Genomic DNA, 13,899 nt, shown 5'->3' on the forward strand with positions numbered 1-13,899 from the left:
CAAGACCAAGCCGCCGACTAAAGCCGAGCCCCCTGTTGACGCCGAATGGACCCTCTCCATAAGTGGACTTCGGCACCAGCTCCATCAGTACATGCAGGGGGACACGCGTGATCCACGGCGACTTCGGGGAGGATACCTCAATGCGGACTGGAGACCAATGGAAGTCGGCAGCAGCTACGAGCTACATACCAAGATCTTCAGTGGGACACTTGGAGTAATCGTTACGCACCAAAGGGAGCAGATCTACAGACAGTGCATCTTGTTTGCGAAGATCGATAACAGATCTATCCACAAGATGCTCAGCGCAGTCTGCGGCCCCGATTACTCTAGAGTAGTGAAGACTCTACGTCAGCGACAAGACCAGCTGCCGTTACTCCAAGAATCTCCAGGCTCCCCGAAGTAGAACCAACCTTACCTAGGACAGGTAACCTCCTTTTTTGGGCTTAGTTGGACTTTAAAACTTTTCGGCGCGGCTCAAAATTCTTATGTTTTATTTTTTTATATAAACAGTCCAACACACTTTATTTTGGTGCCCGTTCAATTGCTCAAATTAATTTAAAACCTTTTAGGCCGAGCAGTCAAACCTACTTTTGGATTTAAATTCTTAGTCCGGACATGATTGGGATGCAGTTATTCTCTGTAGACTTAGGTTTTGACAGGTAGAACCAAGGAATCGAACTTCAGCCAATGACAACATGGCCCTTACTTGGTGTCTACTAGTCGGTCCGCGCAGTCGCTGGACCTTTACTAAATGGCTTTATTCCAAGTTCTGCCCACTTCAAACTTACCCCCCCCCCCCCCCGTCCTGGACTGTCACTGGCGAAGTCAGAGATTAAGCCCAAGATAGGCGTGCATGAAACTTTCGTGGTATATGTGCACGTAAATACCCTTAACTGAACTGAACACGCGGCCGATGCAAGCAAACACGAGAATGCACGAATCTCCCCGAATCAGGTCGGTTCGGAAACTGTCGGGGGACGCTCCGGTACTCCTGAGACGAGCATTGCACCGGCCGCGGACTTAAATGCTAAGCTTCCTACAGAGAGTAATATGGTGGCGCGGGCCATATGGTATGACACGAACGAAACAGCAGAAATTTATGGTCCTATTGCTTCCTTTTCAGCTACACAGGAAAATAGTCGGAACGCTAAACAATTAAAAAATAGGCGTGCAGACACTTTCATACCCACGCACACACTCTACCACTCGGCTTTTTTTTTACAATATTGTTAACTTAGCTTAGTAACTTGTTTAACGTGTCCATATACCACAATAATAATAATAATAACAGGTTTTTATTTATCCAGGCGTTTTGTTGATCCAAACATAGGCCCCTACCCAAAAGAAAGTAGCACGGAAAATTCCCAATTTTTATGTTAAAAATCCCAAATATCTTATATATATATATATAATTAATTAATTAATTATGTCTGTTCTAATAAACTAAATAGTGGTGTAATGCATCATTCAGTGGCCTAAAAAAAAAATCCCAAGTATGATTTAATCGCGCTAATTTTCCGAATCCCGTGAGACATGGCACACTGGCAAAAAATCCTGGATAAATCCCTGAATAAATATATAACCGGTCTCTGGGCAAACCAAAATTGCAAAATTGATTTTTTTTTCTCTTCTTGTTCTTGTATTACACTTTGTCCCCATACTCGTGCCGTCGATGTAGTTTCAAGTTTGTGACACTCGCTTTACAAATCCCCTTTGTATTTTGCCCATAATTTGCAACAAACAAAATTGACGTAACTTCTACCACTTTTCTTTAGGGTTTTGTAGTCAAATTGGTCAGTTATCGGTCATGCTTAAAATGTTTTTAATTCAATGGAATTGCCTTTTTCCGCCATTGTCTCTCCTTGATAATACACACATACACTCGAGTGCGAGTACGAATAATTTTTACATGCTCATATACCACTAGAGTTTCGAGCATGTCCGTCCCGGGGCCTGTCTCTGGATAGCCAGGGGCTTGTCCCGGGACAGAAAAAAAAAATTAAGCGGACAATTTTGAAATTTACATCCAAAAATTAAATAGTGGGCCTTTAAAATTTTGATGCGCATCTCTAATTAATATAATTAATAAAGAAAATTCTACTCATTAAATTTGGTCGCTAGATTAGATCGGGTGGTCAAAAAGAAATTAGATAAGATCGGTGGCCTGACTCGGGATGGAAGAGGTGGGGGGGGGGGGGGGGGGATGGGGTTGAGTTGACATACACCCGAATCATTCAGTTTCCACTCATTCGGAACACTTTGGTCGATATCGACTGTTGTAAGGTCTCATTCGGAACATCTCGGCCCGTCACGATTTCTCAGGTATCGGCCGAGATGTTCCGAGTCCGAGGCGCGAACACTGTTAATTAATAGTGTCATAGGTCATGAATCGACTCGGGAGACCGATTTCTTATTTAGAAAGCAGGTTATCATTCACATCACAGCTATAGCAGTAGACATCACAAATGTCTGTTTGCGCATTATACAGCATCCATTGGGCTATTTCTCGTTCCAGCCAGTGCACCACGACTTAATGATATCGTCTGATGGTTTGTGGCCTTCCATTTGTCCACAGAGACTAGTGGTGCTCCCATTGTTTGAAGTGAGACACAAATCTGGTACCTACTGGCCGTAAGTCTGATGGCTCAACTTAACATAAATCTCTTTAATTTACTCATACAAAAAACAAAGACAGCTAAATCTTTCACAAGCTCATGTGTTATAACCATCAGATGATATCATTAACTGCTGTGATGTGACAAAGTTTGTTTTTGTTTTACGACACCATACGAGTGTTGATTAGTTAAAGGGACATTCCTGAGTTTGATGTAATTTTTAAAATGTTATTGACTGACAGAGACTGTTATATATTTCTGCATAAAATATTAGTGGCTGTATATTAAACGTGTTTCTGATCGTTCTAATATTTGTACTACGTTAACGTTCAAAATGTTATGTCGAAATTACTTCTTTTTTAAAAATATTATTAAATAGTCCAATCCTCTCTTCTTTCTTCTATTTATTTTTGGACTCCCCTTCTAAAATGCTCCAAATTATATAAATATTCAGCCGAGAAGTCATTTCTTTTTTATTTTTGGCTTGTAATTTTGTTCTTCTTTTTAAAAAGTTCTATTAACTTTTTTACTAATTGCTATTTTCAAAATTCTGCCCATTTTCAACTCTACCCACCACCCCCACCACCCCATCCCGAGTCAGGCCACCGATCGTATCGGAGGTCGGACTCTGGATGGGCGTGTTCAAAACCTTAGCGGTATATGGGCACGTTAAACTAGTTGTCTATCTATCTAGTACGTGGGTTAATGTATGGACAAAATATAATACATTTATTTTGACAATGGTGGTTTATTTTGTATTCAAAAATAATATATACTCATTGCTGGCTTACTGGGATGGGTATTATTACAGAACATTGTAGTGCATCTGAAAAAAATCAGGTATGTTTTGTTTCTTCGGTTCTAAGACTAATTCCTGACTTGACACGTTAAGTATTACGTAAACCACCGGCTCACCAGAGGGCGTATTCACTGGAATGGTACAAAATGGCTGCCCCCGTTATGTGTTGGAAAGATGCATACCCGGACCACCAACACATACGGACACTTTAACAAATGAAAAACGTGTAATTTTAGAGTTAATAAAAAAACATGATTATTCCTGCTAACTGGGGGCAGCCATTTTGTTTCATTTTTGTGACGTCTGGTGGTATAGCTTGGGGCGAAGTGGCGTCAGCTCCGCCCACCTTCTCTATGCACAGTGTAAACAAACGCTCTAATTTACGACAAGGCGCTTCGCTTTCATCAACCTGACTCGTAAAACAACATAAATGACTTGATAGTATAATAAACTATTTAACTAAATATATTTCAATTTGCATCAATATAACGAAATGGAGCTACAGTATTTTATGGGGGTTTTTAAATCCAAAGAAAAAATGCATATTATTAGGCCTATTGGTAGGATACGTTCGAGCAAAAACGACCACTCATGATACCCAAGTGATAATTTTCTTTTCTTTGGGACTACGTAATTTTTCAGTTTTGTAATTTTAGATGGGAAAGTCTACTTAATCAAGGGTTTTACAGAATTACTTACAGTAATAAAGCAGGACGGCTGATAATGTCCATTACGATTTGAGGTTGTCACACAATACCCTGTGATCTTAATGAAAGAGGCACGTCATTTTAGTGTGTCTAGACACAGTGTCTGGGGACCGTCTAAATATACACCTGCCAATCAGAAACCACAGGTATAGGCCACGGAAAGAAAAGACCAATTAACCAAAAAACCCCACTATTATTTCAGTACGTGAGTTAATTTATGTACAAAGCATAATACAGTTATTTCAACACTTTGACCATGGTGGTTTATTTTGTATTGAAAAAATAAACCACATATACACGTCGCTGTGTTACTGGGATGGATATTATTACAGAACATTGCGATGCATCCGCAAAAATCAGGTATGTTTTGTTTATTCAGTTCGAAGAGTAATTCCTGACGTGGCATGTTAGGTATTACGTAACCACCAGCTCGCAAGAGGGCGTATTCACTGGGATGGTACAAAATGGCTGCGCCCGTTATATATAATAGCCGTCACATTTAACCGTTTTATTAATTAACTATACGATTATACTTGTTAATATTAAGCAATAATGTGTCTTATGTATCGTTGAATATGCATACCGGTCCAAAAGCCTTGCTTTAGCATTCCTTTAAGACAGTCGAAAGAGTTCTGTAATCCTAACTGAGAATTTGATAATAAAACAAGATCATCAGCAAACATGAGACTGCTTAATTGTGTATCATATAAAGACACCGGGTCACAGTTTGGTGTAAATATATCCGGTATATCACGAACATACAGGCTGAATAGTAGTGGACTCAATACGCAACCCTGTTTAACTCCCACATTAGATTTGAAACTGTTGCTGTGGTAATTAACTTTAATAGAGTACTGGACATCAAGAGTACAAACTTTTAAAAGTGTTTAAAAAGCTACCACCTATGTCTGCAAGTAAACGTTGGTACATCAACGCGTCCCTTGATATAGAATCAAATGCAGCTTTAAAGTCAACAAAAGTTTGTTTTGTTTAACGACACCACTAGAGCACATTCATTTAATAATCATCGGCTATTGGATGTCAAACATTTGGTAATTTTGACATATAATCTTAAAGAGGAAATCCGCTACATTTTTCCATTAGTAGAAAAGGATAGTTTATATGCACCATCCCACAGACAGGATAGCACATACCACGGCCTTTGATATACCAGTCGTGGTGTTAAAGTCAATGAAGCAACATAATAAATATTTCTTTGGTCCTTTAGTATATTTTTCAACCAAGGTCTTTAATACATATACGTGATCAGCTGTACGACTTTGTTTTTTTAAACCAATCTGGGAAGTTGGAATTAAGATTGTGCGACTCTGTAAAATCACGGAACCTAGTATAGTATGTAAGATACTGCAAAACAACTTACAAAGATTGCTTCCTACAGCGGGATGCGGGAACTTTTTGGCGTGCCCCTATCCAACTTAGGTTCGGTCACGCCCGCCCCGGATTTGGCCTCTGACATCGCCAGTGAGCAACTCCGAGGCAGGGTAGACCTTCCTACAGCGATACCTCTGTAATTACCTGGGTTATATTTATCTCTTTTTATGAAGGGGTGCTCAGAAGTTACATCTCCATGAATTTGGGAAAATGCCGTTCACCAAAATGAGGTTGAAGATCTTATACAGCACATGAACCATTTGTTATGGACTAGTTTTAAGCATTTCATTTAAAATAAGATCTGGACCACATGCTTTGTTATATTTTAAGTTTGAAATAACCTGTACAATTTCCTGTATAGATATAGATTTACTTAATTCATTGAATATTTTATCCTTTATTCATCCATATATGAAGAAAGGTCACTGTCAAGAGTTGGTTTCTTCTCCATAAGCTGAGTAAAATGAGCAATCCATTCAGCAATAGGAATTGGATTTAAATTAGTGCTTAGTGATTATTTTAGTTTACTGAATAATTTCCAGAAAGAATAGGGGTTTACGCCGTGCAAAGTTTCAAATTTATTTAGTATACCTTGTCGATATAAATTCTTAACAGCAGCTGCTAAAAACAAAATCCTGCACTTTTAAGTAGAAGTATGAAATTTGGCACAATTTATACCTTGACCCATTGTGAAAACAAAATGTGGATATGGATCCAAGTCAGTAGCCACTAATGGAGCCTGTGGCGGCCATTTTGAAAAATAGCAGCCAATCAATGCTTTAAACCTAAATAACAGCTAAACTATTCCATTTAGGTGTCATATATGTATTGAACACTTACAGGAAATCATATATTGCCGATCCATTCATGACCTTAAAGTGATCTTAAGTTTATTTTCAAGGTCAAATTCTTTATTTTGCTATTTTGCAGTGCTTTAAACAGGGTATACGTGCACTCTTAGCTAGTTGGTGTAATATGATTATGGGTTCTAGTTGGAAATCACAAGGGCTCTGTCTAGGAGTGAAATCTACACGAGTTTGCCATTGATTACTAGTACAAGTGCTAAACTATGCTAGTTTAAATTCAGTTAGATATTGATTATTTGTCAAAACTTACTATTTAGTATCAATTAGTATCAATGCTAACTTAATACATAGTAATAAATAAATTTTAAATAAAATTATTACTCAACAGTTTATTGGTAAATGGAAAATGAAAATAAACAAGCTTTGTTGAACTGAATTTCATATTTAAAATGACACCCCCTAGGGGTTTTTTTAAACACTACAATATGTTTTTTACTATTAGAGCCCTTTTTGATAATGGAAATTAGACATTACTTGCATTTTAGTGTTTAGATTATCCATTTCCATACATACAAAGTGTTTCTGGTTATCTTGGTGTTTGTGATACCACAAAATACAGTTTTCATAATACTAAAAACGTACATACCTCTGAAAAGTAACGATTAGGGAGACAAGCTAATCTATTTTAGAGGGTATTTTACCGTTTTAACGTCGCAGACTCTTGTTTACTCTACTGTAACTTTATCCAGACGTGTTACAAACTTAGTGTACATTATTGCGGGTTGAAACTAGGGTCTGTGAGTTTAATAATACATGGAATGAATCTCTAGAATGTCTTATCTTCCAATAGTTCATATTACTACTTGGAAAGACATATATTTCTCCTGCAAACAACGTCCCTCAATGAATCAGAGGGCTGTGGACATTAGGCTGGCCTTTTTACACTTCATAATCCACTGCAAGCTGTCTTACATCCACAGTCAATAAAAATAAAGAAATGTTTTATTTAACGACGCACTCAACACATTTTATTTACGGTTATTTGGAGTCAGACTTATGGTTAAGAACCACACAGATTTTGAGAGGAAACCCGCTGTCGCCACTACATGGACTACTCTTTCCGATTAACAGCAAGGGATCTTTTATTTTCGCTTCCCACAGGCAAGATAGCACAAACCATGGCCTTTGTTGAACCAGTTATGGATCACTGGTTTACACCTACCCATTGAGCCTTGCGAAGCACTCACTCATGGTTTGGAGTCGGTATCTGGATTAAAATTCCATGCCTCGACTGGGATCCGAACCCAGTACCTACCAGCCTGTAGACCGATGGCCTAACCACGACGCCACAGAGGCCGGTCCCATGGTATAGATTGTGATAAGATCTGCACTATCATCTTTGAAGGGTTTCTCCAAGTTGCAATTACTGATGTGAGCTGGTTGACCTCTTTCTGGAACTTTGCCCAAACAGGGAATTTGATCATGGTGCTTCCGAGATTTCCTTGCTGTAACTTGAAGAACCAGTATGATCCTCAATCATTCTGGATATGTAGGCTGGCCATCATCCATCATCCATCATCTTAGAGTTGAGGGATTTTCTGTCAGACCCACATCTCCACCTCCATCTTTTACTATGGCATTGCCCTGCTCATATGCCTAATCAAGGACCATAGCTGAGAATGGACAGACAAACCCTCTTGATACACAGCTTGCATGGTGACCGACAAAGAGCTCATGTCTCTGAGATGGACGGACAGCCATCTAGTGTAGTTGGTGTGGCCTAAGTTGAAGACCCACAGAATCAACTAGAGACTCGACATAGTTTGTAAACCTCTCATCCTGTAGTGAACTAACCAAGCTAAATATGCAGAAATCAATTTCAAGTACAAGTGACCAATACAGGAACTGTGACTGCTATGATTTCAATTTGGTGCACCAGTTTGCAAAGTTCCGAATTTCATCTCCTGATGTCACCTATGTGTACCGGTCGCATGCTTGGTTTTGAAGAATAAATAAAGCAGCTGCTGTGATCTCACAAGCATAACTTGTGCTCATTAGATGGAGACCTTGATGAGTTTGTTTTCATTTAACGACACCACTAGAGCATATTGATTTATTAATCATCGGCTATTGGATGTCAAACATTTGGTAATTTTGACATATAGTATAAGAAAGGAAACCCGCTACATTTTTCCAGTAGTAGCATGGGATCTTTTATATGCACCATCCTACAGCCAGGATAGTACATACCACGGCCTTTGATACCCCAGTCGTGGTGCACTGGCTGGAATGAGAAATAGCTCGATGGGCCCACCGACGGGGATCGATCCCAGACAGACTGCGTATCAAGCTAGCGCTTTACCACTGCGATACGTCCCGCCCACGTGACCTTGATGCATGAGTCGGCAACTCGTTGCAATTTCGACAATACATATTGCAGTGGTCCAACCACTTCCCTCTAGCCAATTCCCCGAGGTTTTGCAGCCAACCAGAGATAATGAGAAATTATACTCTCCAAAGTTATTGGGAAAGTTCCACTGTTTTGTTTTTAGCATGGGCAAATAGTGGTTGATCCATGGTGATCACTAGAACTTGGCCAAGGACTGAATGTGCATACTCAAGGAAGAGTGGCATGAGAGTAAAGGTTGTGGGCTGTGGGCATATTCATGAACGGTATTTATTTAGAAGCATGGTTGCCCACATAGAATGTAGTCTTCCATGTTCAGCTTAGATTTGTCTAACTGACATCTCAGGTTATCCAACCATTCGTACTTCTTTACCAGTGTAGAAGCCATGTCAGCTGTTTGGGCCAACTGTGGGAGTAACGAGGTACTTTCTTGATGTGAAGAGTCGGAGAAACATGTGTGTACCTAGCAGCAATCTCCTTTCCTTCCTTTGGTATCTCACCAATCACAAGGTGAAATCTGGCCCTAAAAAACTAGTTTGAGTGCTGCATAACTAATATACTTGTTTAATGGATGGAAATGGAAGAGGTTGTGCTGCTTAGATTCTGGTCAATGTTGTTCACAGCAGGTGCTGTAAACACCTGTTTTGAGAGTTTTGCTGGAGACACAACCCTATTGTAACACCAGATGTAAATAGCTAAATTACAGAAATTAACAGACATGGGACTTTAAAAATTACCTGGACGTTATCTCAGGGTCTTGTCGTACATGTATAAAGTTCTCAGTTGAGTATAGTTCCTAAGTGACTAACTTTAGACATAAATTACAGTAATAGCATTCGACCGATGGCCATTGTGGAAAGTATGACATTGAAAATTGATCTAAGTTCATTTCAAGGTCACCATCAGACAGGTCACATAAAACTTCTTATAAGTGTTCAATACAAAAATATTACACCTATTTGGCTTAATTTAGATTGGCGGTCCAAAAAACAAATATAGTAGTGCCAGGGTTGGGGCCCTGGTATCGCTACTTTACAATCATTTAATTAAACATTGTACATAAGTGAATATTACTGATTTAATATGTTAAAAATTGTACATAAGTGAATATTACTCACTCACACACACACACACACACACACACACACACACACACACACACACACACACACACACACACCACACACACATATATATATATATATATATATATATATATATATATATATATATATATATATATGTGTGTGTGTGTGTGTGTGTGTGTGTGTGTGTGTATCACATTAATCGAACAGTAATCATGAAATTAGATACCTAGTTTATAGTTTTATGGAGTTAACAGAGAAGCTAGAAATAATAGAAATAAAGATTAGGAAGGAGAGAACGAAAGAAGAAAGAAAGATTGAAGGAAAGAAAAAGTAATTTAATTTAAAGAATAAATTTCGAAATAGAAAATAGTGCATTTATCATTATTATTATTATCATCACTACCATCATAACCATTACTACTACTGCTGTATTATTATTTCACACATATAGGAATAATGTATAAATGTAATTAACTTAAAATCTAAACAGAATAGTAAAAGATGGAAAGAAAATAGAGTGCTTGGAAAGGTAAGAAACATTTTGTGTATGGAAGAGAAAAGAAAACATTGAAAGAAGGCAGTACTGTGAAAAACAATTAAGGTTTGCTTTGGACGAAATCTATTTTCAGATAAGCTAAATTTCTTAGTTTTTTCCTGTTTGTAAAAAGAGTGATTTTGTTAAGTTTCATTCAAATAAAAAGGTCAAGCCAAGGAATACATTTTTTATGAAATATTTCATCATCATTTAGAATCGAATGCTTATGCTCACCGAAACTGGTTCACCTATGATACGTACGAATTTTTTTTTTTAGGAAATAAAATTAAATGTAACCTATTGTCCGAACCAAATTGTTAACAACTACAAAAAATTACTCTCCTGCCTTTAATTGCCGTTAGATTTCCTCGAAAGTTTGTCCAGACACAAACGCAAAAAAAACACTACAAATAAACAGATTCCACACATGAGACTGCAACGATGTCGCCAATATCGTCTTTGCTGAGATTGCATAGAAAAAAATACATGCAGTTTTCAGCCGTCTGCCATGTTGCTTGTTTATGGAATACTCTTCAAGAGGGGTGAAAGCCTCCAAAGTATGTGACACAATTAATATGAAATCAATTATTTCTAGTGGTATCATTAAATTTTTTTAATAATAATAAAAAACAATAATAAATAATATGACGTCATCACGTTTGCTTTTATATCATAACATGTTATGACGTTGTTAGATTAAGTCCTATCCTTTCACCTCTCTTGCAGAATATTCCATAAAAAGTCAAAATGGCAGCTGGCACAAAATTACATGCTTTTTGCCCTATGCGCTCTCAGCGAAGTCGATATAAGTGACATAGTTATCATCTGGTATGTGGAATCTGTGTCATGTAATGGTTTTTTCAAGATTTCTGTCTGGACAAACTTTGGAGGAAATCTAACGGCAATTAAAGGTAGGAGAGTAATTTTTCGTAGTTGTTAACAATTTGGTTCGGACAATAATACAAATTTTAGAAGGATCAGAAGCACGTTTATTATACATCCGCTAATATTTCAATCCAAAAAAATATATTTGATATGTAATTACAATCGTAAAAACGTCTCTCTTAGTCAATAACATCTTAAAAATTACAGCAAACTCGGGAATGTCCCTTTAATTTTTAAAATAACCGCGCGTACTGCAGTTTCGAAAAAAAAATTCAGAGTGACATACCGTTGTTCATAGATGGCGCTTGCATTAGCTTTTGTAGACTGTGTCGCTGTCTTGTTTTGCGATCTTTACATTTTATAAACATAGAAATAGACCATGCAGAACAGAAAAACAGTCTAGTTGGTTTTAGCCAAATATTTTGTTATTTGCTTTGACATCTGTCTAAAAAATGTCTTTCAGGGATTTAAGAAGTGAATATTTGTTTATCTGTGCATTCATTTATTACTGATGTTAAATGACAATTAATGTTTTATTGAATATTGTTTCTTATCGTTGTAATAATGTCAGGGCATTCGTTTGAGTCACATGCTATTATTTACTTACGTATTACCGCACTATTCTATTTTCGACATTCCAACAAATTTATTGATCGAAATAAAAATAATAATTAAGTTTGTTGATGTACTATAAAGAAGGACAGTCATTAGCCTAGGGCCTGTACATGCCAGTTATTCAGATTTTCCACAAGCATACACCCAATGTTGTGGAAGAGGATGTAATTAATTGCAATGTGTTTTTAAAAGGTTCATAAAATATTCCACACAAAGACAAATTTTCTTTTTCCTTAAATTGAACAAGTTACCTTATTGTGATTTGGGCTAACCTTTTGTTAGGTTATGTTAACAGCTTCTTATTCTCCGACCTGTATGTTACATCTAAGACTAAATAGTCTTTCCATACATGTATTACTGACAATATGTATACTGCAAACCTGGAAATAAGTGGCCGGTCACAGACACTGTCTGGTACAAATTTATCATTTGTCAAGCTTTTACAGTCACAGACTTGATAGCGGTCATTTTGTCTTGACACAAAATAAAGTATTTCTGTGTTGAAGTAGTCCGAAATGAATGTAGCAAGATATTCATATAATGTGGGTCTTGCACTAGTGTTGAAGCAGTTCATGCACATGATTATTTTGGAACTGTTGCTAGAATGCTTTCGCATTGGCCCGGAAATGGTGTTTCTCATGTCTATTAATAGACCTGAGCAAGCCTGATGATCCAATGTGTTCCGGAAGGTCAAAGTTGACAATACATCTTTTAATACAAAAATGTTACTGTCTAAACTGAACTGTGGACAAATAATCTAATGCCACTGTGTTTATTTAATGTAAATTGAACCTCTGAAATGGCACAGTCCCGCGGGTAGCTGTCATTATTTACATCGGCCGAATAAACAGATGTGCGCATGCTCCGGGTTAGCTGTCAGTTTATATTTATCAAAGTACCGTAGCAATGAATAGCATGTGTTGCTGTTTGTACACCTATCAATTAAGCAATCAAAATTAAATGGAAACCTATCATATTTGTTTTTAAATAACTATAGTACACATTATTCAATACGTTTATTAGGTGCTTTGTTATTATAAAGTTATTTCAGTTTCAAACATGATTGGAATTCTTTGACATTTTGTTGGCCTCATTGCAGTGACTGGGCAGTCATGATTGTTTTTTCTGTACAACTTAGCTTCATGGAAAGATATCAACTGTATTTCATTTCCAAATGAAATTGCAGCATGTCAGAAAATCTGACAAAACGTCAAACTTGTTTCATTATGAACAAAACACCCAGCCGCCAATCCAAGTGCTTATAAATTGCATTATTTAATTTATCCATAATTGATTGTAGTTATTTGCCGATTTTATTACTTTTTCTATATTTAACAATACAATACAAACTTTTACCTTAAATGACTCAATCCAAACCCCAGTAAGCTGAATACCCATCCAAATAGGATTTTTGTTTCTTTTTCTTTTCACATTTATAGCTCAATTTGGCCCATGGATTTAATGTTTATAGTCCTCATACCAAAATGTGTTTTGTAAATAATTTGAGTTTGATTTGATGTAAGAAGAAATGTAAAAGTATTTTAGAAATATATATATATTTTTTTTAAATTTGTAACCAATATAGAAAACATTTGGCTCAAAAATAAATAAGTTCTAGTAAATTCCATAGTATGAAAAAAAGGCGTTCTCTGTGCGAAGTACTAGATGTGTTTCACTACATAATGAATAGTTCTACTGGTATAATATAACATACATGATTAATAAAGGACAATTATTTCAATATTTGGTTGACAGGCACAGTTTTATTTTTGACAGGCACAAATTGACTGACACAGGTCATTTTGACAGGCACTACTAAAAACATTTGCAAGCCTGAAACTGTACGTAGACACAAATATAAGGATATTGGTGTTATAATAAATTTATTTATATTTTCAGATTTTACCGAAATGATGAGGGCGCTTGGATATCCACGCCTAATTTCTATGGAAAATTTTAGAACTCCAAATTTTCCTTTGGTTGCCGAAATTTTAAGATGGCTTGTTAAAAGGTAATTTAATTATTCTAAAAAGTAAAATGGTATTCTTAT

General features: G+C 36.9%; 1 protein-coding gene across 4 annotated transcripts in view; it reads left to right on the plus strand.

Moving 5' to 3' along the window:
* Nucleotides 1-11,576: 11,576 nt before the first annotated feature.
* LOC121378714 (clusterin-associated protein 1-like) overlaps nt 11,577-13,899 on the plus strand; it is a 31,150-nt gene continuing 28,827 nt past the window's right edge. For all 4 annotated transcript variants that reach the window (XM_041506997.1, XM_041507001.1, XM_041506998.1 and 1 more), the window contains exons 1-2: nt 11,577-11,708; nt 13,749-13,860. In XM_041506997.1, the coding sequence (XP_041362931.1) occupies nt 11,687-11,708; nt 13,749-13,860 (134 nt within the window). In that variant the 5' untranslated portion in view covers nt 11,577-11,686. The remainder of the gene's footprint in view (nt 11,709-13,748; nt 13,861-13,899) is intronic.

Source organism: Gigantopelta aegis, chromosome 8, assembly GCF_016097555.1.
Source record: "Gigantopelta aegis isolate Gae_Host chromosome 8, Gae_host_genome, whole genome shotgun sequence".
Taxonomy (NCBI): domain Eukaryota; kingdom Metazoa; phylum Mollusca; class Gastropoda; order Neomphalida; family Peltospiridae; genus Gigantopelta; species Gigantopelta aegis.